Source organism: Haliotis cracherodii, unplaced genomic scaffold (assembly GCF_022045235.1).
Source record: "Haliotis cracherodii isolate W230 unplaced genomic scaffold, xgHalCrac1.p SCAF_24, whole genome shotgun sequence".
Lineage (NCBI taxonomy): Eukaryota > Metazoa > Mollusca > Gastropoda > Lepetellida > Haliotidae > Haliotis > Haliotis cracherodii.
The window spans coordinates 1,532,183-1,558,024 of record NW_027266280.1 but is presented as its reverse complement, the minus strand read 5'-3'; the positions used below and the strand labels follow the sequence as shown (position 1 = coordinate 1,558,024).

The window sequence follows — 25,842 nt, the reverse complement described above, 5'->3', positions numbered from 1 at the left end:
ATGATTTATAAGCTGTGTGTTCTGATCTGCGTAGAGATCCTCTCTGCGTCCGCTCTACCTGTCAACGACACCTGGAAACACGTGGTCAGACAACGTCGTAACGCTGCCAAATGTCAACCACCACACGATATCAACCAACTCTTCCAAAGTCTCAACGCCAACACCGACACCTCCATCTTTCTTCGTAACGCTCAGGGTGCCAGACCGGGGTCATATTTACACAGCGAGCTGAACACCGACCAGGTGTTCGACAGTTCCCACCTCGGAGGCATCACCTGTCCCAGCAGCGTCAATGACGACCCTCAGGACCCCCTGTGGATGAGGTCCCTCTGTCCCTGGTACTACAATGTCACCGATCTGCCCGCCGGTCACTACCCAAGTGCCATCCCCCAGGCCGTGTGTAAGTGTGACAAATGCGTTGACAATAACCAAAACCAGTGCGAGAGAGTTTCCACTCAAATCCGAGTTTTAGAAGAAACTGGCTGTGAAAATGGTTTCTTTATCTACAAGCCCAAAATCGTCACCCATTTCGTTGGGTGCACTTGTGCCAAACGCCGTCCCCCTAAGTAGGCTCGAACACTGCCCGAACAGCATCAGACAGTGAAAGCAGTTGTGGGGAATATGGATGTGCCCCCTAAACGAGAGACTCGTAGACGATGTCGCCAATTGATGACAACTATCCCGTTTAGGTAGAAATGTGTTGTTCAAAAGCTGCATATGTGTGTGTGTGTGTGTGTGTGTGTGTGTGTGTGTGTGTGTGTGTGCCTCAAGTTGAAACTTGGACCGATGTATGTATGAATGTTTGTTTATTGCTGAAATACATGTAATTTTCTTCAATGTCAGCACCAGACACTCAGTGTCATTCCATTCACCCTACTTATATACATTTAGGTTGTTGCTTTTATTGTTGACGTGTTGAATAAATATTGTTTTCTGAAAGAAAGTTTTTCCTTCTCCGCCACTGTCCGGTAGAGGGCCTAAGACTATTCTGACGTCATTATGATTGATGTGACGTCATATACTTGTCACGTCACAATAGATTTGTGCATACGCGTAGAGGTCACGCCACGGGCCAATTGTCACACAGGATTACCTAACCTCAGAGTAAAGATGCAATCATTGACTGTGTCATTAGTTATTAAATCTAGCTAGCTGATCTCCGTTTTATGACAAGATATATTATTGCACCGGCTAGTCATGACAATGTTTGATACGGATGTTTAGAATGGGTCCCTAGTAGCCTATGCTGCTTGAAAGAGGCGTGGTATGAGGTGGCGATCAGATGATAGCGTGTTTTACCACATGTGTTAAAACTGTTCTCAATTTTCACATCCGCTTAGTGCCAAGGGACCATATATGGTCCCGAGAAAATGCCCTTTTTAAACTGTGAATGTTGATAAATACTAGCTGAGAAATACTAGCTGAGACGAGGATGTATGTTTTCTGGTGGTCATAGTGAAACAATGACATATGGCGCCCGAGGCCCGAAAATAGGTTTGTTGAATAGATTTGCTGCCCATGAAAACGTTTCAACAATTTTGATTGAATCTACATGTACTTACTCTTTGGTGGTATAACGTTAGTGTAATCTTATTAATTATTAAGAAATAATAATGATGCCCGATATTGAGCGATGTCAATTTGAGTATTGTTAGGGCTGTTTAGCGATCTTTCACATGTTGTCCTTTGAAAATGTACGATGTCAATTACCCCGAAGTTGTTTTTATCACTAATAAAAGAGCACGGTCACTGAAACATACATGGACGTAACCGGGATTTCTTCAAGATATAAATTCCAAACTGTCATTCGTATTGTGACATAATCTTTGAAACAGTCTGCGTATGAATTTTGTTTTGACGTCAAAAACACGCACAATTTCATCGGGATTTTTTATCGGTAAATATAACTCACGGAAAATTCTCAGTGAATGTGTACTTCAACATAAATGTCATATGTCTATCACTGTTAGGACATGTACTTGCCAATGATATGAATTATCGGACATTTAGATTTCAAACAAGGGCGCTTACTTGACTTTGCTTGCCATACGCGGGTGCTTCCATGTCACGATTAATGTAGAAAAGTAGGGAAACTTATAATACCAGCACTTTTATCGATGGCTGGGCAGTGCATAGATCTTTTGGATTTGGTGACTTTAGATACTGATGGAAAGACAATCAACTCCAGTTGCATGATATACAATTTGGTTACACTGTGTGATGAAATAAAGACGTTGTAACACTTTTGATACAATGTATACGTTTTTGAAACAGCGACGTCATCACAGTGCGGCACTGTGCGTATGCAGGCTGACTGACGTCCAGGCACCATGAGGGTTAAGACCGACATATTCCAGCTATATGACCGTGGTCTATAAATAATCAAATCTGGACCAGATAATCCAGTGACTGACATCATGAGCATCGATCTACGTAACTGGGATACGATGACATGCATTAGTAAAGTCAGTGAACCTGACCACCCGATCCCGTCAGTGGCTTCTTACGACACGAATATTTGCAAGCATGGGTTTATGAAGATGGAAAAGACATTCGCGCCAACAGGCAGGGGTAATTCACTTTCATCCGAAGGTGTACCAGTTCCAACCCGGAACTTCACGGGTATGTTCTTCCTAACATAAATAGAGATGGGGTTACTTGTATGATGGCGACTTCACATCTATTACGCATTTAGTGATGAAATAATAAAATTTGTAAATATATAATCTATACTTAACTCACGCGAAAAAAACATGTTTATTTATATATATTTGTCATATAACAGAAATTTCAGCACGGTTACAAACTGACCAAATTTAAGCCTTGGCTGTAACATATAGCTGTCATACTTAGCGAGACAGAACAACCGCTGCATGAACAACCGCTGCATGAAGAACGCCGAGGCACATGTAGGTCAGCTTGGACGTCAGAGATGTGCTTACGTTAAACAGAGATCCGGGTTCGAATCCTGACTCATTCTGGCTATTGACGTTATATATATCGCAGCTGCTTGTATTCACAATAGGTTTTCTATTAGCTTGTAAGGTACATCTCGTAATTAAGTGAAAATTTATCGGTCTGAATGGGGTATTCATGCTAAACTGAGGCATAGTATTCCAGTGGTCTAGCACTATAACATCAGCACTAGTCCGTACTGGTATAAATAATCTGGAAAGCGACGTTAACACTTTTATCTCACCTCATCTACATATAAAAATGAGGAAGTTTGAGGAAGTGTATAGACCCCCACCCCCCCACCCCCCCCACCCCTATAGGGTGTACAAAGTATGTGTATATGTATATATATGGTGTACAGAGTATGTGTATGTGTTTACATAGGGTGTACAAAGTATGTGTATGTGGTTATTTAGGGTGTACAGAGTATATGTATATGTGTATATAGGGTGTGCAGAGTATTTGTATGTGTTTATATAGGGTTACAGGGTATGTGTATATGTGTATATAGGGTGTACAGAGTATGTGTATATGTCAGCTTACATCACATCTAACGTCAACTAACATCACATCCACCGTCAGTTGACATCACATCTACCGTCAGTTGACATCACATCTACTGTCAGCTAACATCACATCTACTGTCAGCTAACATCACATCTACCGTCAGTTGACATCACATCCACCGTCAGCTGACATCACATCTACCGTCAGCTGACATCACATCTACCGTCAGTTGACATCACATCTACCGTCAGTTGACATCACATCTACTGTCAGCTAACATCACATCTACTGTCAGCTAACATCACATCTACCGTCAGTTGACATCACATCCACCGTCAGCTGACATCACATCTACCGTCAGCTGACATCACATCTACCGTCAGTTGACATCACATCTACCGTCAGTTGACATCACATCTACAGTCAGTTGACATCACATCTACCGTCAGTTGACATCACATCTACCGTCAGCTGACATCACATCTACTGTCAGCTAACATCACATCTACTGTCAGCTAACATCACATCTACCGTCAGTTGACATCACATCCACCGTCAGCTGACATCACATCTACTGTCAGCTAACATCACATCTACTGTCAGCTAACATCACATCTACCGTCAGTTGACATCACATCCACCGTCAGCTGACATCACATCTACCGTCAGCTGACATCACATCTACCGTCAGTTGACATCACATCTACCGTCAGTTGACATCACATCTACAGTCAGTTGACATCACATCTACCGTCAGTTGACATCACATCTACCGTCAGCTGACATATCATCTACCCAAGCAGGAGAGAGAAAGCCTTCTGTTTCACTTTTCAGGCCAGCTGACTTATCCAAGCGAAGGACTCTTTGGCCACGTCAGCCAGCATTGCAGTAATAGTAACCGGATTTGTTGGTGTATATAAATGTATCACAAGTAACTGACAGATAGACCACTTCAATCAAACATCAAGCGTTTGCTTAACATCTGTGCAATTTCTACTAAAGTGTGCATTCTGTTTCACCAACTTTTTTCCATCATGATTTATGAGCTGTGTGTTCTGATGTGCGTAGGGATCCTCTCTGCGTCCGCTCTACCTGTCAACGACACTTGGAAACACGTGGTCAGACAACGTCGTAACGCTGCCAACTGTCAACCACCTCAAGATATCAACCAACTCTTCCAAAGTCTCAACGCCAACACCGACACCTCCATCTTTCTTCGTAACGCTCAGGGTGCCAGACCGGGGTCATATTTACACAACGAGCTGAACACCGACCAGGTGTTCGACAGTTCCCACCTCGGAGGCATCACCTGTCCCAGCAGCGTCAGTGACGACCCTCAGGACCCCCTGTGGTCTTCACGTATCGTACCCAGGTGGGGAATCGAACCTAAAGTATTAGATACGTAATGTCCTTCCATCACGAGCCAGTTGTGAGGTACTACAGTTTCTTTTGTCACTTTGAATAAATGTTGATTTCTAGACGAAAGCCTTCCTACTTCGTTCATGTTCAGTAGAAGATATGAGAGTACCCATTCATTACTCGGACTTTATGTGATTGACTGATTGATAGGATTTGATTAATTGATAAGATTTGATTGATTGATAGGACTTGACTGATTGATAGAACTTGACTGATTGATAGGACTTGATTGACTGATTGATAAGACTTGATTGATAAGACTTGATTGATAAGACTTGATTTATAAGAATTGATTGATTGATTGATTGATTGATTGATTGATTGATTGAAATGTTTTTGATACGGGTATCACAACTGTGTTTGGACATTAAAGTTGGAATGTCTCGGCGACTGTTTACAGACGAGCAACTTTTTGTAATACTTCATTGTGTGACCCAACAACGCCATAGAAGAAGCACTATCTAATTGCACAGTAGCCAGCCTGTCCACGATTTGACCCAACAACGTTATAGAGGAACTACTATCAGTAGCCAGCCACCTTCATTGTGGGACAGAGCAACGCTATAGAGGAACTACTATCAAATAGCACAGTAGCCAGCCCCCTTCATTGTGGGGCCCTACAACGCTATAGAACAACCACTATATAATAGCACAGTAGCCAGCCCCCTTCATTGTGTGACCAAACAACACTATAGAACAACCACTATATAATAGCACAGTAGCCAGCCCCCTTCATTGTGTGACCAAACAACACTATAGAACAACCACTATATAATAGCACAGTAGCCAGCCCCCTTCATTGTTGGACAGAACAATGCTATAGAACAACCACTATATAATAGCACAGTAGCCAGCCCCCTTCATTGTGTGACCAAACAACACTATAGAACAACCACTATATAATAGCACAGTAGCCAGCCCCCTTCATTGTTGGACAGAACAATGCTATAGAACAACCACTATATAATAGCACAGTAGCCAGCCCCCTTCATTGTTGGACAGAACAATGCTATAGAACAACCACTATATAATAGCACAGTAGCCAGCCCCCTTCATTGTGTGACCAAACAACACTATAGAACAACCACTATATAATAGCACAGTAGCCAGCCCCCTTCATTGTTGGACAGAACGATGCTATAGAACAACCACTATATAATAGCACAGTAGCCAGTCCCCTTCATTGTTGGACAGAACGATGCTATAGAACAACCTCTGGGTGGGTCAGTAGGTCAGTGTACGCGTCAGAGGTCTTCTTACATCAACACTAGGTCCGGTTTTGAAGCCTGATTCATGCAGAAGACTGACAATATTCACTTATTCGATACAGGCGAAGCTTGCATCTGACAAAGTATAATTTTCTGAAAAAGGCTGAATGCGCTCTGCAAGCTGATGGAAAACAGGCCTTGTCCGTATGTGGAATCAGTCACATGTTCCCAAAAGGGCTCTGACTAAAACTGGTCTTCATGATTACAGATCGAGAGTTGCCTCCCTTAGCTGGCAGTATCCGCTGTTCGTTGGTTCGAATCCAAGATTCGCCCAGAAATATCCTCCCTGGTCTGTCAGCACCAGACCCAGGCTCGTACAGTACACAGTTACAACCTGCGTCACTCACACGAGAAAATCAACAACCAATCACATGATCGGCCAAAAGGCACGGATATTTGTTTCCGGGTGCTTAATTGTGAGGGCACTTCGTTATAACACTTGTCAGAAAATATCTGATGAAATGTTGTCAAATACAAAGATAGGAAAATATGGAGGATAATCCGAAACTACATTACTATACGTACATGTACATCCTCAACAAACATAAAATATGACTACAACAATCAGCGTTATAACGAAGTACACATGTGCACTTCAAGACGAGCGTGTCAGTTTCATTCAGAATACGGATTTCTTAACATAGTCAGCAAACACAAATGCTTATATGTACAGAGGGTTGATGTTTTTGTGACTTCGTTAATGAATATTCCCAATACTGATCGTCATTGACAAATTCCTCCATCCGTCCACGCGTTCGTGGGTTTCTAATCAACTTTCCATGGGATTATTTGAGATGATGGTCTTGCTACAAAGTATCTTCATGCCTGGGCAACCAAGAGGAACAATAACGGAAATACATCAGTGAGTAGCTACCTCATCCCACATGTTACGCTGAAAGTGCGACAAATGTATATTTAGCCGAGGGACACCCCACCGGATTTGTTAGTGTATATAATGTGCCATCACTTGTTGACAGACAGACCACACTCCACCGTCAGGCAAAACATCAAACGTTTGCTGTTCACAGATCATTTCCCACTTCAGTGAAAGTTTAAGTTAAAGTACTCGATTTCCAACATGATTTATGAGCTGTGTGTTCTGATCTGCGTAGGGATCCTCTCTGCGTCCGCTCTTCCTGTCAACGACGCCTGGAAACACGTGGTCAGACAACGTCGTAACGCTGCCAACTGTCAACCACCTCAAGATATCAACCAACTCTTCCAAAGTCTCAACGCCAACACCGACACCTCCATCTTTCTTCGTAACGCTCAGGGTGCCAGACCGGGGTCATATTTACACAGCGAGCTGAACACCGACCAGGTGTTCGACAGTTCCCACCTCGGAGGCATCACCTGTCCCAGCAGCGTCAGTGACGACCCTCAGGACCCCCTGTGGATGAGGTCCCTCTGTCCCTGGTACTACAACGTCACCGATCTGCCCGCCGGTCACTACCCAAGTGCCATCCCCCAGGCCGTGTGTAAGTGTGACAAATGCGTTGACAATAACCAAAACCAGTGCGAGAGAGTTTCCACTCAAATCCGAGTTTTAGAAGAAACTGGCTGTGAAAATGGTTTCTTTATCTACAAGCCCAAAATCGTCACCCATTTCGTTGGGTGCACTTGTGCCAAACGCCGCACACCAAAAGTAGGTTCGAACACCGCCCCAACAGCATCAGACAGTGAAAACAGTTGTGGGGATTATGGATGTGCCCCCTAAACGAGAGACTCGTAGACGATGTCGCCAATTGATGGTGTCATTTTCCAATGGACTTTTTCCAGTGAGGAAATACCGTGTTAGTCAGTGTCTGACAACTATCCCGTTTAGGTAGAAAGGTTTTCTACAAAAGCTGCATTTCCGTCCATGTATGGAATGCCTTATTTCTTCATACATCACCACGACATTAATTCAGTCCATTTCATTTATTTATTGTATGTCTTAATTTATTAGAAATGTGTGTATTTTGAATATTTACAATTATGCATTTATTGCAATGTGTTTATTGTGATATTTATTGTTTACAACGCATCAAGTTGAATGTTGAACTAATATCACCACACATTAATTAAATCCATTTCTATTTACATATTCATAAATTATTGTGTATGTTATACTTATTGTGAATGTGTGGATTTCTACAGTGATGCATTTATTGCATTATTATTATGATATTATATTGTTTTTACAACGCATCAGCTTAAAACTTGGACCGATGTCTGTATGAATGTTTGTTTATTGCTCAAACACATGTTCATTCCATTCACCCAATTTATATACGTTTAGGTTGTTATTTTTATTGTTGACATGTTGAATAAATATTGTTTTCTAAGAGAGAGTTTTTCCTTCTCCGCCACTGTCCGGTAGAGGATCCAAGAATTCTGTTAGTATATAGGAGACTTCCATCAGCCACTAACCACATACAAATATACCATTGCCAAGTCGATGTCTTTCCAAACTGACGCCATTTTTATTTATGTGACGTCACATACTCGACGCGTCACTACAGATAGCAGTAGAGCATCGTACATGTCAATATACCATTGCCAAGTCGATGTCTTTCCAAACTGACGCCATTTTTATTTATGTGACGTCACATTCTCGACGCGTCACTACAGATAGCAGTAGAGCATCGTACATGTCTCACAGGAAGGATGTACGGGTTGTTAATATATAAATATAATGGGTTGGTTTTTCGGCAGGATAAAGCCAACGGATAAAAACGATATCGGTTGGGGTCATATGCAAATATCACAGAGCAAGTAGGGACTACTTTCAGTGTTGATAAACAAACATGGCGTCGCCCTTGTCATTCGGCAATCGACTCAGAATTAACCGTCGGCAATCTGGAGACACTACTGGGATAATTGCTATCATTGTCAAGGGAATAGTCTAATATACTGAATAACAGTGTCTAACTGTGACGTAGCTTAGACATTTTGTGTTTTGGCTGCTTTGGAGATATAAATTGCGAACACAATTTAACGAGGACACGAGCCAAGCGGGATCAGTCTCAATATCTGTTCTTGTAGACCTCTACGACTTAGAACCTTTTCCCAATTTAACCAAAAAGCTGGATTTGGCCGAAATATGTTCGAATTGTCTGTACATCTGACTTTGAACATTGTAACGTTATGACAGGACAAGCAGACTCGTAACAAACGTGACGTCTCATAGACCAGGGTTAGAATATTTTCCCTTTGATAAAGGACAGTTATCCTTGCGGGCGGGCCAATGGATTGCCGCGAAAGGCAAGTAGAAACAACATATGTAGGCAATTGTTACTTTGCCTGTGTATAGGTTAGACCACGAGGACCCAGTGTCTAATCGTTGAAATGGTTATTTAAACCACCTGGTTTAATCAACCATTTCAACGATTAGACACTGGGGTCCGAGTGGTCTAACATATTTAAACCATATCCAACATTTATGGCACCTAAAATTCTTAAGAAACATTGTTTTGTTTAAGATATTTTGAAGATATTCAGGAACTCTATGCTCAGCTGTGAGAACACTGTGTGAGTCGGCCCTGCGTGAAGCACGTGAAATGTGTTCCCCGAGCCTTTTGCACGTGCCACTCGCACTTTGCCGATTTGGGTTATGAAATGCATGTCACGGGGCAGGTATACCATTCATTTTGGACCAACTCGAGCACATTTATCAATCAACTAAATAGTACTTGCCCATGTTGATGGGCCTATTATGAGTAAATGTAGCCCTGATCAAGATAATAGTAAATTTTTTTCTATCTGTTCGTTTCGTTGAACGAAAAGCTACAAAATCACAAGTACTGTACAAATACTAGAATGCATAGAGTAACATATTGTATAAAAGTTGCATAAAACACATATCGCAATTCATAAAGGAATAAGCAATTGGTACTGATGTAAGTAAATATCTAGTTGTTAATTTCATACCCTATCTCCCATGTCGCCGTGGCAGAAGACTACATTCGTTAGCCTTCAGTGCGGACTTCTCGGGTTCGAATCCCGCTGGTGACAAACGTTTTTCATAAAATTGTTCTATCATCAAGACAAAAGATAGAGGAAAAAAGAAGTTCCGTCATTGCCAAGTGGTGTTCAACTAACAATTCAGTTAGTTAAACCTCGGTCAAAGACAAAGCAGCCATTGTTCAAATATTGTTACGCCACTGTCTGAGAAACACGTTTCAGTTGGAACAATATTGACTGTTATAACTGTCCGACTAAAGAATAACCGACCTTGTGACGTACTCTATACATGTATTAATGCGCATATTCCAGGAAAACTTGCAATGGTTAGGTAATGTTTGTGGGAGATGAGAACATTTTTCGCTCACAGAATTTAGGAAAGACATTATCACCCTTGTGTGTTTTGGGATGGTAAATATCCTGTATTAGCCCAAGGCTCGCTAAATACACTGTTTTTTTACTAATACAGGATTTTTACCATCCCAAAACGCACTCGCGAGACAACCTGTATTTATCGGCTTTTGTTGATGTCAAAATACATTTGGGTGAGGTTCTCCATTTGTCTTCGGACCGCTGACAGAATCTCAGTGTGATTACTTGAAGGGTGAACAGACACTTGTATGACTCACAGTTATTGAAATTCATGGATTTGTCGGTGGAGTTTTGTTGTTATAAAACATTGCGGTAGTTCTTGTTATTTATAGAATATTATGAAATCTTTCGCGTACATTTATATAAAAAAGGTTCAACTGTTCACTGAAAAAATGCATTGGAGTATGTTTTACTTCACAATAAAACAATCTGCGTTTTCAACCCGTGAAGATCCGGGTTTGAATAGGTGTTCAGCAACACATGTAAAAGGCGACCCTGCTTGTCGACTAACGGGATCGGGTGGTCAGACTCGCTAATACATGTATAGAGTACGTCACAAGGTCGGTTATTCTTTAGTCGGACAGTTATAACAGTCAATATTGTTCCAACTGAAACGTGTTTCTCAGACAGTGGCGTAACAATATTTGAACAATGGCTGCTTTGTCTTTGACCGAGGTTTAACTAACTGAATTGTTAGTTGAACACCACTTGGCAATGACGGAACTTCTTTTTTCCTCTATCTTTTGTCTTGATGATAGAACAATTTTATGAAAAACGTTTGTCACCAGCGGGATTCGAACCCGAGAAGTCCGCACTGAAGGCTAACGAATGTAGTCTTCTGCCACGGCGACATGGGAGATAGGGTATGAAATTAACAACTAGATATTTACTTACATCAGTACCAATTGCTTATTCCTTTATGAATTGCGATATGTGTTTTATGCAACTTTTATACAATATGTTACTCTATGCATTCTAGTATTTGTACAGTACTTGTGATTTTGTAGCTTTTCGTTCAACGAAACGAACAGATAGAAAAAAATTTACTATTATCTTGATCAGGGCTACATTTACTCATAATAGGCCCATCAACATGGGCAAGTACTATTTAGTTGATTGATAAATGTGCTCGAGTTGGTCCAAAATGAATGGTATACCTGCCCCGTGACATGCATTTCATAACCCAAATCGGCAAAGTGCGAGTGGCACGTGCAAAAGGCTCGGGGAACACATTTCACGTGCTTCACGCAGGGCCGACTCACACAGTGTTCTCACAGCTGAGCATAGAGTTCCTGAATATCTTCAAAATATCTTAAACAAAACAATGTTTCTTAAGAATTTTAGGTGCCATAAATGTTGGATATGGTTTAAATATGTTAGACCACTCGGACCCCAGTGTCTAATCGTTGAAATGGTTGATTAAACCAGGTGGTTTAAATAACCATTTCAACGATTAGACACTGGGTCCTCGTGGTCTAACCTATACACAGGCAAAGTAACAATTGCCTACATATGTTGTTTCTACTTGCCTTTCGCGGCAATCCATTGGCCCGCCCGCAAGGATAACTGTCCTTTATCAAAGGGAAAATATTCTAACCCTGGTCTATGAGACGTCACGTTTGTTACGAGTCTGCTTGTCCTGTCATAACGTTACAATGTTCAAAGTCAGATGTACAGACAATTCGAACATATTTCGGCCAAATCCAGCTTTTTGGTTAAATTGGGAAAAGGTTCTAAGTCGTAGAGGTCTACAAGAACAGATATTGAGACTGATCCCGCTTGGCTCGTGTCCTCGTTAAATTGTGTTCGCAATTTATATCTCCAAAGCAGCCAAAACACAAAATGTCTAAGCTACGTCACAGTTAGACACTGTTATTCAGTATATTAGACTATTCCCTTGACAATGATAGCAATTATCCCAGTAGTGTCTCCAGATTGCCGACGGTTAATTCTGAGTCGATTGCCGAATGACAAGGGCGACGCCATGTTTGTTTATCAACACTGAAAGTAGTCCCTACTTGCTCTGTGATATTTGCATATGACCCCAACCGATATCGTTTTTATCCGTTGGCTTTATCCTGCCGAAAAACCAACCCATTATATTTATATATTAACAACCCGTACATCCTTCCTGTGAGACATGTACGATGCTCTACTGCTATCTGTAGTGACGCGTCGAGAATGTGACGTCACATAAATAAAAATGGCGTCAGTTTGGAAAGACATCGACTTGGCAATGGTATATTGACATGTACGATGCTCTACTGCTATCTGTAGTGACGCGTCGAGTATGTGACGTCACATAAATAAAAATGGCGTCAGTTTGGAAAGACATCGACTTGGCAATGGTATATTTGTATGTGGTTAGTGGCTGATGGAAGTCTCCTATATACTAACAGAATTCTTGGATCCTCTACCGGACAGTGGCGGAGAAGGAAAAACTCTCTCTTAGAAAACAATATTTATTCAACATGTCAACAATAAAAATAACAACCTAAACGTATATAAATTGGGTGAATGGAATGAACATGTGTTTGAGCAATAAACAAACATTCATACAGACATCGGTCCAAGTTTTAAGCTGATGCGTTGTAAAAACAATATAATATCATAATAATAATGCAATAAATGCATCACTGTAGAAATCCACACATTCACAATAAGTATAACATACACAATAATTTATGAATATGTAAATAGAAATGGATTTAATTAATGTGTGGTGATATTAGTTCAACATTCAACTTGATGCGTTGTAAACAATAAATATCACAATAAACACATTGCAATAAATGCATAATTGTAAATATTCAAAATACACACATTTCTAATAAATTAAGACATACAATAAATAAATGAAATGGACTGAATTAATGTCGTGGTGATGTATGAAGAAATAAGGCATTCCATACATGGACGGAAATGCAGCTTTTGTAGAAAACCTTTCTACCTAAACGGGATAGTTGTCAGACACTGACTAACACGGTATTTCCTCACTGGAAAAAGTCCATTGGAAAATGACACCATCAATTGGCGACATCGTCTACGAGTCTCTCGTTTAGGGGGCACATCCATAATCCCCACAACTGTTTTCACTGTCTGATGCTGTTGGGGCGGTGTTCGAACCTACTTTTGGTGTGCGGCGTTTGGCACAAGTGCACCCAACGAAATGGGTGACGATTTTGGGCTTGTAGATAAAGAAACCATTTTCACAGCCAGTTTCTTCTAAAACTCGGATTTGAGTGGAAACTCTCTCGCACTGGTTTTGGTTATTGTCAACGCATTTGTCACACTTACACACGGCCTGGGGGATGGCACTTGGGTAGTGACCGGCGGGCAGATCGGTGACGTTGTAGTACCAGGGACAGAGGGACCTCATCCACAGGGGGTCCTGAGGGTCGTCACTGACGCTGCTGGGACAGGTGATGCCTCCGAGGTGGGAACTGTCGAACACCTGGTCGGTGTTCAGCTCGCTGTGTAAATATGACCCCGGTCTGGCACCCTGAGCGTTACGAAGAAAGATGGAGGTGTCGGTGTTGGCGTTGAGACTTTGGAAGAGTTGGTTGATATCTTGAGGTGGTTGACAGTTGGCAGCGTTACGACGTTGTCTGACCACGTGTTTCCAGGCGTCGTTGACAGGAAGAGCGGACGCAGAGAGGATCCCTACGCAGATCAGAACACACAGCTCATAAATCATGTTGGAAATCGAGTACTTTAACTTAAACTTTCACTGAAGTGGGAAATGATCTGTGAACAGCAAACGTTTGATGTTTTGCCTGACGGTGGAGTGTGGTCTGTCTGTCAACAAGTGATGGCACATTATATACACTAACAAATCCGGTGGGGTGTCCCTCGGCTAAATATACATTTGTCGCACTTTCAGCGTAACATGTGGGATGAGGTAGCTACTCACTGATGTATTTCCGTTATTGTTCCTCTTGGTTGCCCAGGCATGAAGATACTTTGTAGCAAGACCATCATCTCAAATAATCCCATGGAAAGTTGATTAGAAACCCACGAACGCGTGGACGGATGGAGGAATTTGTCAATGACGATCAGTATTGGGAATATTCATTAACGAAGTCACAAAAACATCAACCCTCTGTACATATAAGCATTTGTGTTTGCTGACTATGTTAAGAAATCCGTATTCTGAATGAAACTGACACGCTCGTCTTGAAGTGCACATGTGTACTTCGTTATAACGCTGATTGTTGTAGTCATATTTTATGTTTGTTGAGGATGTACATGTACGTATAGTGATGTAGTTTCGGATTATCCTCCATATTTTCCTATCTTTGTATTTGACAACATTTCATCAGATATTTTCTGACAAGTGTTATAACGAAGTGCCCTCACAATTAAGCACCCGGAAACAAATATCCGTGCCTTTTGGCCGATCATGTGATTGGTTGTTGATTTTCTCGTGTGAGTGACGCAGGTTGTAACTGTGTACTGTACGAGCCTGGGTCTGGTGCTGACAGACCAGGGAGGATATTTCTGGGCGAATCTTGGATTCGAACCAACGAACAGCGGATACTGCCAGCTAAGGGAGGCAACTCTCGATCTGTAATCATGAAGACCAGTTTTAGTCAGAGCCCTTTTGGGAACATGTGACTGATTCCACATACGGACAAGGCCTGTTTTCCATCAGCTTGCAGAGCGCATTCAGCCTTTTTCAGAAAATTATACTTTGTCAGATGCAAGCTTCGCCTGTATCGAATAAGTGAATATTGTCAGTCTTCTGCATGAATCAGGCTTCAAAACCGGACCTAGTGTTGATGTAAGAAGACCTCTGACGCGTACACTGACCTACTGACCCACCCAGAGGTTGTTCTATAGCATCGTTCTGTCCAACAATGAAGGGGACTGGCTACTGTGCTATTATATAGTGGTTGTTCTATAGCATCGTTCTGTCCAACAATGAAGGGGGCTGGCTACTGTGCTATTATATAGTGGTTGTTCTATAGTGTTGTTTGGTCACACAATGAAGGGGGCTGGCTACTGTGCTATTGTATAGTGGTTGTTCTATAGCATTGTTCTGTCCAACAATGAAGGGGGCTGGCTACTGTGCTATTATATAGTGGTTGTTCTATAGCATTGTTCTGTCCAACAATGAAGGGGGCTGGCTACTGTGCTATTATATAGTGGTTGTTCTATAGTGTTGTTTGGTCACACAATGAAGGGGGCTGGCTACTGTGCTATTATATAGTGGTTGTTCTATAGCATTGTTCTGTCCAACAATGAAGGGGGCTGGCTACTGTGCTATTATATAGTGGTTGTTCTATAGTGTTGTTTGGTCACACAATGAAGGGGGCTGGCTACTGTGCTATTATATAGTGGTTGTTCTATAGTGTTGTTTGGTCACACAATGAAGGGGGCTGGCTACTGTGCTATTATATAGTGGTTGTTCTATAGCGTTGTAGGGCCCCACAATGAAGGGGGCTGGCTACTGTGCTATTTGATAGTAGTTCCTCTATAGCGTTGCTCTGTCCCACAATGAAGGTGGCTGGCTACTGATAGTAGTTCCTCTATAACGTTGTTGGGTCAAATCGTGGACAGGCTGGCTACTGTGCAATTAGATAGTGCTTCTTCTATGGCGTTGTTGGGTCACACAATGAAGTATTACAAAAAGTTGCTCGTCTGTAAACAGTCGCCGAGACATTCCAACTTTAATGTCCAAACACAGTTGTGATACCCGTATCAAAAACATTTCAATCAATCAATCAATAAATCAATCAATCAAGTCTTATCAATCAAGTCTTATCAATCAGTCAATCAAGTCCTATCAATCAGTCAAGTTCTATCAATCAGTCAAGTCCTATCAATCAATCAAATCTTATCAATTAATCAAATCCTATCAATCATTCAATCACATAAAGTCCGAGTAATGAATGGGTACTCTCATATCTTCTACTGAACATGAACGAAGTAGGAAGGCTTTCGTCTAGAAATCAACATTTATTCAAAGTGACAAAAGAAACTGTAGTACCTCACAACTGGCTCGTGATGGAAGGACATTACGTATCTAATACTTTAGGTTCGATTCCCCACCTGGGTACGATACGTGAAGACCACAGGGGGTCCTGAGGGTCGTCACTGACGCTGCTGGGACAGGTGATGCCTCCGAGGTGGGAACTGTCGAACACCTGGTCGGTGTTCAGCTCGTTGTGTAAATATGACCCCGGTCTGGCACCCTGAGCGTTACGAAGAAAGATGGAGGTGTCGGTGTTGGCGTTGAGACTTTGGAAGAGTTGGTTGATATCTTGAGGTGGTTGACAGTTGGCAGCGTTACGACGTTGTCTGACCACGTGTTTCCAAGTGTCGTTGACAGGTAGAGCGGACGCAGAGAGGATCCCTACGCACATCAGAACACACAGCTCATAAATCATGATGGAAAAAAGTTGGTGAAACAGAATGCACACTTTAGTAGAAATTGCACAGATGTTAAGCAAACGCTTGATGTTTGATTGAAGTGGTCTATCTGTCAGTTACTTGTGATACATTTATATACACCAACAAATCCGGTTACTATTACTGCAATGCTGGCTGACGTGGCCAAAGAGTCCTTCGCTTGGATAAGTCAGCTGGCCTGAAAAGTGAAACAGAAGGCTTTCTCTCTCCTGCTTGGGTAGATGATATGTCAGCTGACGGTAGATGTGATGTCAACTGACGGTAGATGTGATGTCAGCTGACGGTAGATGTGATGTCAGCTGACGGTGCATGTGATGTCAACTGACGGTAGATGTGATGTTAGCTGACAGTAGATGTGATGTTAGCTGACAGTAGATGTGATGTCAACTGACGGTAGATGTGATGTCAACTGACGGTAGATGTGATGTCAGCTGACGGTAGATGTGATGTCAGCTGACGGTGGATGTGATGTCAACTGACGGTAGATGTGATGTTAGCTGACAGTAGATGTGATGTTAGCTGAAAGTAGATGTGATGTCAACTGACGGTAGATGTGATGTCAACTGACAGTGGATGTGATGTTAGTTGACGTTAGATGTGATGTAAGCTGACATATACACATACTCTGTACACACTATATACACATATACACATACCCTGTAACCCTATATAAACACATACAAATACTCTGCACACCCTATATACACATATACATATACTCTGTACACCCTAAATAACCACATACACATACTTTGTACACCCTATGTAAACACATACACATACTCTGTACACCATATATATACATATACACATACTTTGTACACCCTATAGGGGTGGGGTGGGGTGGGGGGGGGGGTGGGGGTGGGGTGGGGGGTGGGGGGGGTCTATACACTTCCTCAAACTTCCTCATTTTTATATGTAGATGAGGTGAGATAAAAGTGTTAACGTCGCTTTCCAGATTATTTATACCAGTACGGACTAGTGCTGATGTTATAGTGCTAGACCACTGGAATACTATGCCTCAGTTTAGCATGAATACCCCATTCAGACCGATAAATTTTCACTTAATTACGAGATGTACCTTACAAGCTAATAGAAAACCTATTGTGAATACAAGCAGCTGCGATATATATAACGTCAATAGCCAGAATGAGTCAGGATTCGAACCCGGATCTCTGTTTAACGTAAGCACATCTCTAACGTCCAAGCTGACCTACATGTGCCTCGGCGTTCTTCATGCAGCGGTTGTTCATGCAGCGGTTGTTCTGTCTCGCTAAGTATGACAGCTATATGTTACAGCCAAGGCTTAAATTTGGTCAGTTTGTAACCGTGCTGAAATTTCTGTTATATGACAAATATATATAAATAAACATGTTTTTTTCGCGTGAGTTAAGTATAGATTATATATTTACAAATTTTATTATTTCATCACTAAATGCGTAATAGATGTGAAGTCGCCATCATACAAGTAACCCCATCTCTATTTATGTTAGGAAGAACATACCCGTGAAGTTCCGGGTTGGAACTGGTACACCTTCGGATGAAAGTGAATTACCCCTGCCTGTTGGCGCGAATGTCTTTTCCATCTTCATAAACCCATGCTTGCAAATATTCGTGTCGTAAGAAGCCACTGACGGGATCGGGTGGTCAGGTTCACTGACTTTACTAATGCATGTCATCGTATCCCAGTTACGTAGATCGATGCTCATGATGTCAGTCACTGGATTATCTGGTCCAGATTTGATTATTTATAGACCACGGTCATATAGCTGGAATATGTCGGTCTTAACCCTCATAGTGCCTGGACGTCAGTCAGCCTGCATACGCACAGTGCCGCACTGTGATGACGTCGCTGTTTCAAAAACGTATACATTGTATCAAAAGTGTTACAACGTCTTTATTTCATCACACAGTGTAACCAAATTGTATAACATGCAACTGGAGTTGATTGTCTTTCCATCAGTATCTAAAGTCACCAAATCCAAAAGATCTATGCACTGCCCAGCCATCGATAAAAGTGCTGGTATTATTAGTTTCCCTACTTTTCTAAATTCGAACCAACGAACAGCGGATACTGCCAGCTAAGGGAGGCAACTCTCGATCTGTAATCATGTACATCAGTTTTAGTCAAAGCCCTTTTAGGAACATGTGACTGATTCCACGTACGGACCAGGCCTGTATTCCATCTGCTTGCAGAGCGCATTCAGCCTTTTTCAGAAAATTATACTTTGTCAGATGCAAGCTTCGCCTGTATCGAATAAGTGAATATTGTCAGTCTTCTGCATGAATCAGGCTTCAAAACCGGACCTAGTGTTGATGTTAGAAGACCTCTGACGCGTACACTGACCTACTGACCCACCCAGAGGTTGCTCTATAGCATTGTTCTGTCCAACAATGAAGGGGACTGGCTACTGTGCTATTGTATAGTGGTTATTCTATAGCGTTGTTCTGTCCAACAATGAAGGGGGCTGGCTACTGTGCTATGTTATCGCGGTTGTTCTATGGCGTTGTTGGGTCACACAATGAAGGGGGCAATAGCTTTGTTCTGTCCCACAATGAAGGGAGCTGGTTACTGTGCTATTTGATATTGGTTCTTCTATAGCCTTGTTGGGTCACACAATGAAGTGGCTGGCTACAGTGCTATTTTATGGTGGTTGTTCTATGGCGTTGTTCTGTCCAACAATGAAGGGGGCTGGCTACTGTATTAGTTTATGGTGGTTCTTCTATAGCATTGTTCTGTCCAACAATGAAGGGGCTGGCTACAGTGCTATTTTATGGTGGTTGTTCTATGGCGTTGTTCTGTCCAACAATGAAGGGGGCTGGCTACTGTGCTATGTTATCGCGGTTGTTCTATGGCGTTGTTGGGTCACACAATGAAGGTGGCAATAGCTTTGTTCTGTCCCACAATGAAGGGAGCTGGCTACTGTGCTATTTGATAGTGGTTCTTCTATAGCCTTGTTGGGTCACACAATGAACGGTCTGGCTACTGTGCTATTTTATGGTGGTTGTTCTATGGCGTTGTTCTGTCCCACAATGAAGTGGCTGGCTACTGTGCTATTTTATGGTGGTTCTTCTATAGCCTTGTTGGGTCACACAATGAAGGGGGCTGGCTACTGTGCTATTGTATAGTGGTTGTTCTACAGTGTTGTTCGGTCCCACAATGAAGGGGGCTGGCTACTCTGCTACTGTATAGTGGTTATTCTACAGTGTTGTTCGGTAACACAATGAAGGGAGCTGGCTACTGTGCTATCTGAAAGTGGTTCTTCTATAGCCGTGTTGGGTCACACAATGAAGTGGCTGGCTACTGTGCTATTTTATGGTGGTTGTTCTATAGCGTTGTTCTGTCCCACAACGATGGGGGTTGGCTACTGTGCTATCTGAAAGTGGTTCTTCTATAGCCGTGTTGGGTCACACAATGAAGTGGCTGGCTACTGTGCTATTGTATAGTGGTTATTCTATAGCGTTGTTCTGTCCCACAATGAAGGGGGCTGGCGACTGTGCTATCTGAAAGTGGTTCTTCTATAGCCGTGTTGGGTCACACAATGAAGTGGCTGGCTACTGTGCTATTTTATGGTGGTTCTTCTATAGCGTTGTTCTGAACCACAACGAAGGGGACTGGCTACTGTGCTATTGTATAGTGGTTCTTCTATAGCGTTGTTCTGTCCCACAATGAAGGGGACTGGCTACTGTGCTATTATATAGTGGTTATTCTATAGCGTTGTTCTGAACCACAACGAAGGGGACTGGCTACTGTGCTATTGTATAGTGGTTATTCTATAGCGTTGTTCTGAACCACAACGAAGGGGACTGGCTACTGTGCTATTGTATAGTGGTTATTCTATAGCGTTGTTCTGAACCACAACGAAGGGGACTGGCTACTGTGCTATTGTATAGTGGTTATTCTATAGCGTTGTTCTGAACCACAACGAAGGGGACTGGCTACTGTGCTATTGTATAGTGGTTATTCTATAGCGTTGTTCTGAACCACAACGAAGGGGACTGGCTACTGTGCTATTGTATAGTGGTTATTCTATAGCGTTGTTCTGTCCGACAATGGAGGTGGCTGGCTACTGTGTTATTTTGTCGTGGTTATTCTATAGCGTTGTTCTGTCCCACAACGAAGGGGGCTGGCTACTGTGCTAGTTTATGGTGGTTATTCTATAGCGTTGTTGTGTCCGACAATGAAGGGGGCTGGCTACTGTGCTATTATATAGTGGTTCTTCTATAGCGTTGTTCTGTCCCTCAATGAAGGGGGCCGGCTGCTGTGCTATCTGAAAGTGGTTCTTCTATATGGTTCAAACATATGAAAAGGAAGAAACTAGAATGAGTTGACGTATTAACTGGCCTGCGAAAAATAGAAAAATCGTGAAAATAGGATTAAACCAAAGTGTCTAAAAAAACAAAATGACTCGTCTGTAAACAGTCGCTGAAACATCGCAAACTTAAGGTCCAAACACAATTGTGACACTTTTATCAAATACATCACCATCGAATAACCATTTCATGTTTTTTTCATTTTTTAGCCACCATCAAACATAGGTGTATACGTGTTTTTCCCTGCAGTAAGTGGGTAAACAGTTCTCTTTTACGCGGAAGTCCTAGGTTAGATTGCCCTCCTGTGTACAATACGTGATGACGTGTTATTGTTGGAATATTGCTGAAGGTGGCTCACTCACTCACTCACTCATTCACTCTTTACAGCTGAATCAAAGGACATATCAACTGCTCTAGAATATATAAAATATGTCATGTCAGCATCCAGATTTACTAGAAATAATTGAATTACACAATCATCTTGCAACTGGCCATCACGACATCGTCTTTTGTTGCTTCTGTTGCCATGTTGGGATCGTTGGTAACACAATGGCTGATGCTGCTACTAAGGCAGCACTCAACCAATCTGTGACACCACTTCTTATGCCCTACACTGATTATATACCTGTCCTTAGATGTTACATCAGAGATCTCATGCAGAAGAAGTTGGACACCCAAGTGGCTATAAATAAATTACATGCAATAAAAACAAATATTGGTTATACCTACTTGGGTCGTCAGTCCAGATTTGAAGAAGTCGTATTAAGACAATGTCGTATTGGCCATTCTCGATATACATATGAATATTTGTTAAAATGTGAGGATCCACCATTCTGCATCCTTTGTGATGAAAGAATCACAGTCAAGCATGTCCTGCTTGACTGTATTGATTTTTCCATCACAAGGGATGACTATTTCATTGCTCAAGGATCTTTTGTATCAGGTAAGTTCTCATTTAATTATTGTTTTTTTAAAAGAAATAGAATTATTAAATAAATTTTGAATTAGATGTTTTGTAATAAGTAAATATTTTAGAATTGGTAGAGAGAAACTTGTTAACCTTGATGGGGGTTGAAGTAGTGTAAAATGATTGTTCCCCAGAGAGGTTTTGTCAGACCACGTCATTCAAAGTAATTTTTTTTTCACCACAATTTTTTAATCGTAGTATATATGTTCATTTAACTGTGTAAACTTGTCATTAATCGCCAACAGGGAAGTGATGATGTAAATCCGGCTGGGGGTCCATGCAGGGAGCAAAAATACTGTAAGTCCCCATGGACCCGAGCATGGTGATCTACCTTCAGCAATGACTCATGCTGCTGGCGATCTTTTGCCCTTTTTTATATTGTACCGTTACTTATAGTGATATCATTTTATACTTGTATGCTAGTTTTAAATATTTATCTGTGATTTTCTAGTAATCCATCGATTAATCTAATGTCCATCGCTGACAGGATTTTATTAGTTTATATATATGTATTAAAAATATGTGGCTGATATATTGCCGAAGTGACATAACGAACGCACGCACGCACGCACGAACGCACGCACGAACGAACGCACCCACGAACACAAGCACGAACAGCACGCACGCACGCACGCACGCACGAACGCACTCACTCACTCACTCACTCACTCACTCACTCACACTCACTTTTCTTCTAAAACTCGGATTTGAGTGGAAACTCTCTCGCACCTGGCTCTGGCGTTGTCAACACACCTCACACACCTACACACCGCGTCCTGGATGGCACTTGGGTAGTGACCGGCGGGCAGATCGGTGACGTTGTAGTACCAGGGACAGAGGGACCTCATCCACAGGGGGTCCTGAGGGTCGTCACTGACGCTGCTGGGACAGGTGATGCCTCCGAGGTTGGAACTGTCGAAAACCTGGTCGGTGTTCAGCTCGTTGTGTAAATATGACCCCGGTCTGGCACCCTGAGCGTAACGAAGAAAGATGGAGGTGTCGGTGTTGGCGTTGAGACTTTGGAAGAGTTGGTTGATATCTTGAGGTGGTTGACAGTTGGCAGCGTTACGACGTTGTCTGACCACGTGTTTCCAGGCGTCGTTGACAGGTAGAGCGGACGCAGAGAGGATCCCTACGCACACCAGAACACACAGCTCATAAATCATGATGGAAAAAAGTTGGTGAAACAGAAGACAGTAGAAATTGCACAGATGTTAAGCAAACGCTTGATGTTTGATTGAAGTGGTCTGTCTGTCAGTTACTTGTGATACATTTATATACACCAACAAATCCGGTTACTATTACTGCAATGCTGGCTCATCTGTGTATTTTGGTGACTGTCCAGATTGACAGACACACAGACACCTGGTTACCACCTTAACGACTCCATCAAAAACTGATGATACTCGGCTTTTCCAGGTGAGGCCTGACTCAAGTATGCTGCTCAGGCCCAGTCACTCCCCACTCGAAACCGTCAAAGTGTGATTTTACATCAAAATATAAACACGAAATATAGTTTATGCAATGAATTAAAAGAAACCGCCCGTGGATGTCCAGCTCTGACACAAACACATTATCTTAAGCGACATGATGGCGTGGCTGAGTAAGTTAACTACCTTTTTGGCCATGCTTGTGGTTTTGACTCAGAGGTCTATCTTGGAAAATGATGCAATAAAATTCTTTGGAATAGGCCCGTATACAGCCTCAGACGTATCCAGGACAACAAACCTGACCTTGTCCTTTTTGATACATGTTATGAAATCATTTATATAATCAAATTCTCTGTCCCTTTTGACACAAACCAAGGCAAGCACTCTGATAAAGATGTCTGACAATGACACCAACAAGCGGTTGGTCACAAAGAATTATGTTCAGGATCATTAAGGTCGTAAAATTCCGCAAAATGCTGTGGCCCTCTATGACCATTACGACGTCATTATGATTGTCGTGATATCACAGACTCATCCCGGCACAACAGACTCGTCAGTGTTTACCTGTGTGGGTGTAAAGGAAGTGACAAGCTGACGAGCATACACAGACCGATTGATATACAAGCCTGTCAGCGGACTCTGGTTTATCTTTATTGGATATAAATCTTGTTTAGTGATACATGAAACAACGTTTGTTGCACGCCTGTTTGATTGGTTATTAAACGTGCCGATGTTTATTTCATAGGCAGAGAAGGACATCAAAAGTAGGTCATGGTGACATAGTTGCATATATTTATATCATCGTCACAAGCGATTCCCATATGAACTTAATGACATTCAGTGACCCTTACGATGGTCAGTGTAATACTCACAGACTAAAGGTGTAAAGATATACCCAAAGTGGAGCACGCACCAACACGAAAAATATTTTGGCAGAAAAGATTTTGTAAATATTATGATTATATAAATCCCCCGGGAATAAATTCTGCATGAAAACAGTAAATCATTAATAGCCATGGAGTACAGCAAGTACATCTTTTGAAAACACCCCATTGGAACTCTTCAGTCAATACAGGTAACATTTGTGATTTTGTATAGGAAGAAAAGAATAAAAATAATATTACTAAAATATTAAAACTATCATTTATTGTGCATATTCAATGGCTGTATGAGCACGTCGATGCATGGTATCATTCAGATAATTAAATATTGTATGGCTAGAAAAAAATATTGTTTATTATGAAATCCTCTCACTTGAAATGCATCAGTACCTAACACATGTCCGTGTGTAGTGTGGAAACAACGTTAAGCAACAAACACCAGCAGTTAGGCAATTGACACGCGTGTAATGGGATGTTATCTCCAGCTGTACGGAAGCAGCGTCTCGAGTGGAGTGTCGGCTCTTGTGCAATACTTCATCTGTGGAAGCCCCATATGTAACAGCAGCTAAGTGGTTGTAGGTGAAGAGCTCTCTAGTGGCTGTTGTGATAGTAATACCAGTATGTTTATCAATAACCCAAAGGTTTGACGCATACTGATTGTGGTAGCAGTAGTGTTACTCATAGGATCGCTTTGTAGTATACTGATTATTTACTGAACTGCAAAAGAAACGTAACATTGCATGAAAAGTTGTCGTTTAAATATCTTGGTAATGTTTGTCAAAGTTTCTAAAATTTAACATTACCCTGACCGGAAAAAATAAATTTCATGATAAAAAACAAAGCCGATGACAATAAAACCGATCGCCCAAACGCATCACGGCAACGGCCATGGTAACCCCATGCACATGCGTTCCCCAGTTTCTTGCCCTATAAAAATCCGCCCGGATCGGATAACATTTATTCGTTATTGAATTGCTACCACATGCCAAGATTGACAAGAAATCAGTGACACCAAGCCGTTGGACGATTGCAAGCTGGACAAACCGCCCGGCAAGTAGCCAATGCATTTCACGTCCACGAAAGGACCATATACAGGCTCCAGCAACGGTACCAGACCACCAACACTACAGATGACCGACTACGTAGTGGAAGACCAAGGGTCACCAACCTACGTCAGGATCGTCAGATTGTGCGACAGAATCTTCATGATCTCTTTGTTACTGCTGCGGAAACTGCTCGACAGACCATGGGGACACACCAGCGACACATTAGTGCGGATACCGTCGGTCGACGATTGACGAGCAGACACTTCCTCTGTCACAGGCCATACCGAGGACCCATTCTGATACCACATCTCATCGCCGGGACCG

The 25,842-nt window shown here is 42.1% G+C and overlaps 4 protein-coding genes across 4 annotated transcripts; 2 read left to right on the top strand and 2 right to left on the bottom strand.

Moving 5' to 3' along the window:
- LOC139472555 (uncharacterized) lies at positions 1–570 on the top strand. The gene has a single exon (XM_071255026.1). The coding sequence runs from the start codon at positions 1–3 to the stop codon at positions 568–570; it is 570 nt and encodes a 189-aa protein (XP_071111127.1).
- Positions 571–7,153: 6,583 nt separating this feature from the next.
- On the top strand, positions 7,154–7,909 carry LOC139472494 (uncharacterized). The gene has a single exon (XM_071254971.1). It carries the CDS (start codon positions 7,228–7,230, stop codon positions 7,864–7,866), a length of 639 nt encoding a protein of 212 aa, XP_071111072.1. The 5' UTR covers positions 7,154–7,227; the 3' UTR covers positions 7,867–7,909.
- Positions 7,910–13,481: 5,572 nt separating this feature from the next.
- On the bottom strand, positions 13,482–14,237 carry LOC139472493 (uncharacterized). Its single transcript, XM_071254969.1, has one exon. It carries the CDS (start codon positions 14,161–14,163, stop codon positions 13,525–13,527), a length of 639 nt encoding a protein of 212 aa, XP_071111070.1. The 5' UTR covers positions 14,164–14,237; the 3' UTR covers positions 13,482–13,524.
- Positions 14,238–22,844: 8,607 nt separating this feature from the next.
- On the bottom strand, positions 22,845–23,327 carry LOC139472551 (uncharacterized). The gene has a single exon (XM_071255020.1). It carries the CDS (start codon positions 23,325–23,327, stop codon positions 22,845–22,847), a length of 483 nt encoding a protein of 160 aa, XP_071111121.1.
- Between the last annotated feature and the right edge of the window lie 2,515 nt (positions 23,328–25,842).

Coding starts and splice junctions, on each gene's coding strand:
- LOC139472555 (XM_071255026.1), top strand. CDS start 1: ATGATTTATAAGCTGTGTGTTCTGATCTGCGTAGAGATCCTCTCTGCG.
- LOC139472494 (XM_071254971.1), top strand. CDS start 7,228: ATGATTTATGAGCTGTGTGTTCTGATCTGCGTAGGGATCCTCTCTGCG.
- LOC139472493 (XM_071254969.1), bottom strand. CDS start 14,163: ATGATTTATGAGCTGTGTGTTCTGATCTGCGTAGGGATCCTCTCTGCG.
- LOC139472551 (XM_071255020.1), bottom strand. CDS start 23,327: ATGATTTATGAGCTGTGTGTTCTGGTGTGCGTAGGGATCCTCTCTGCG.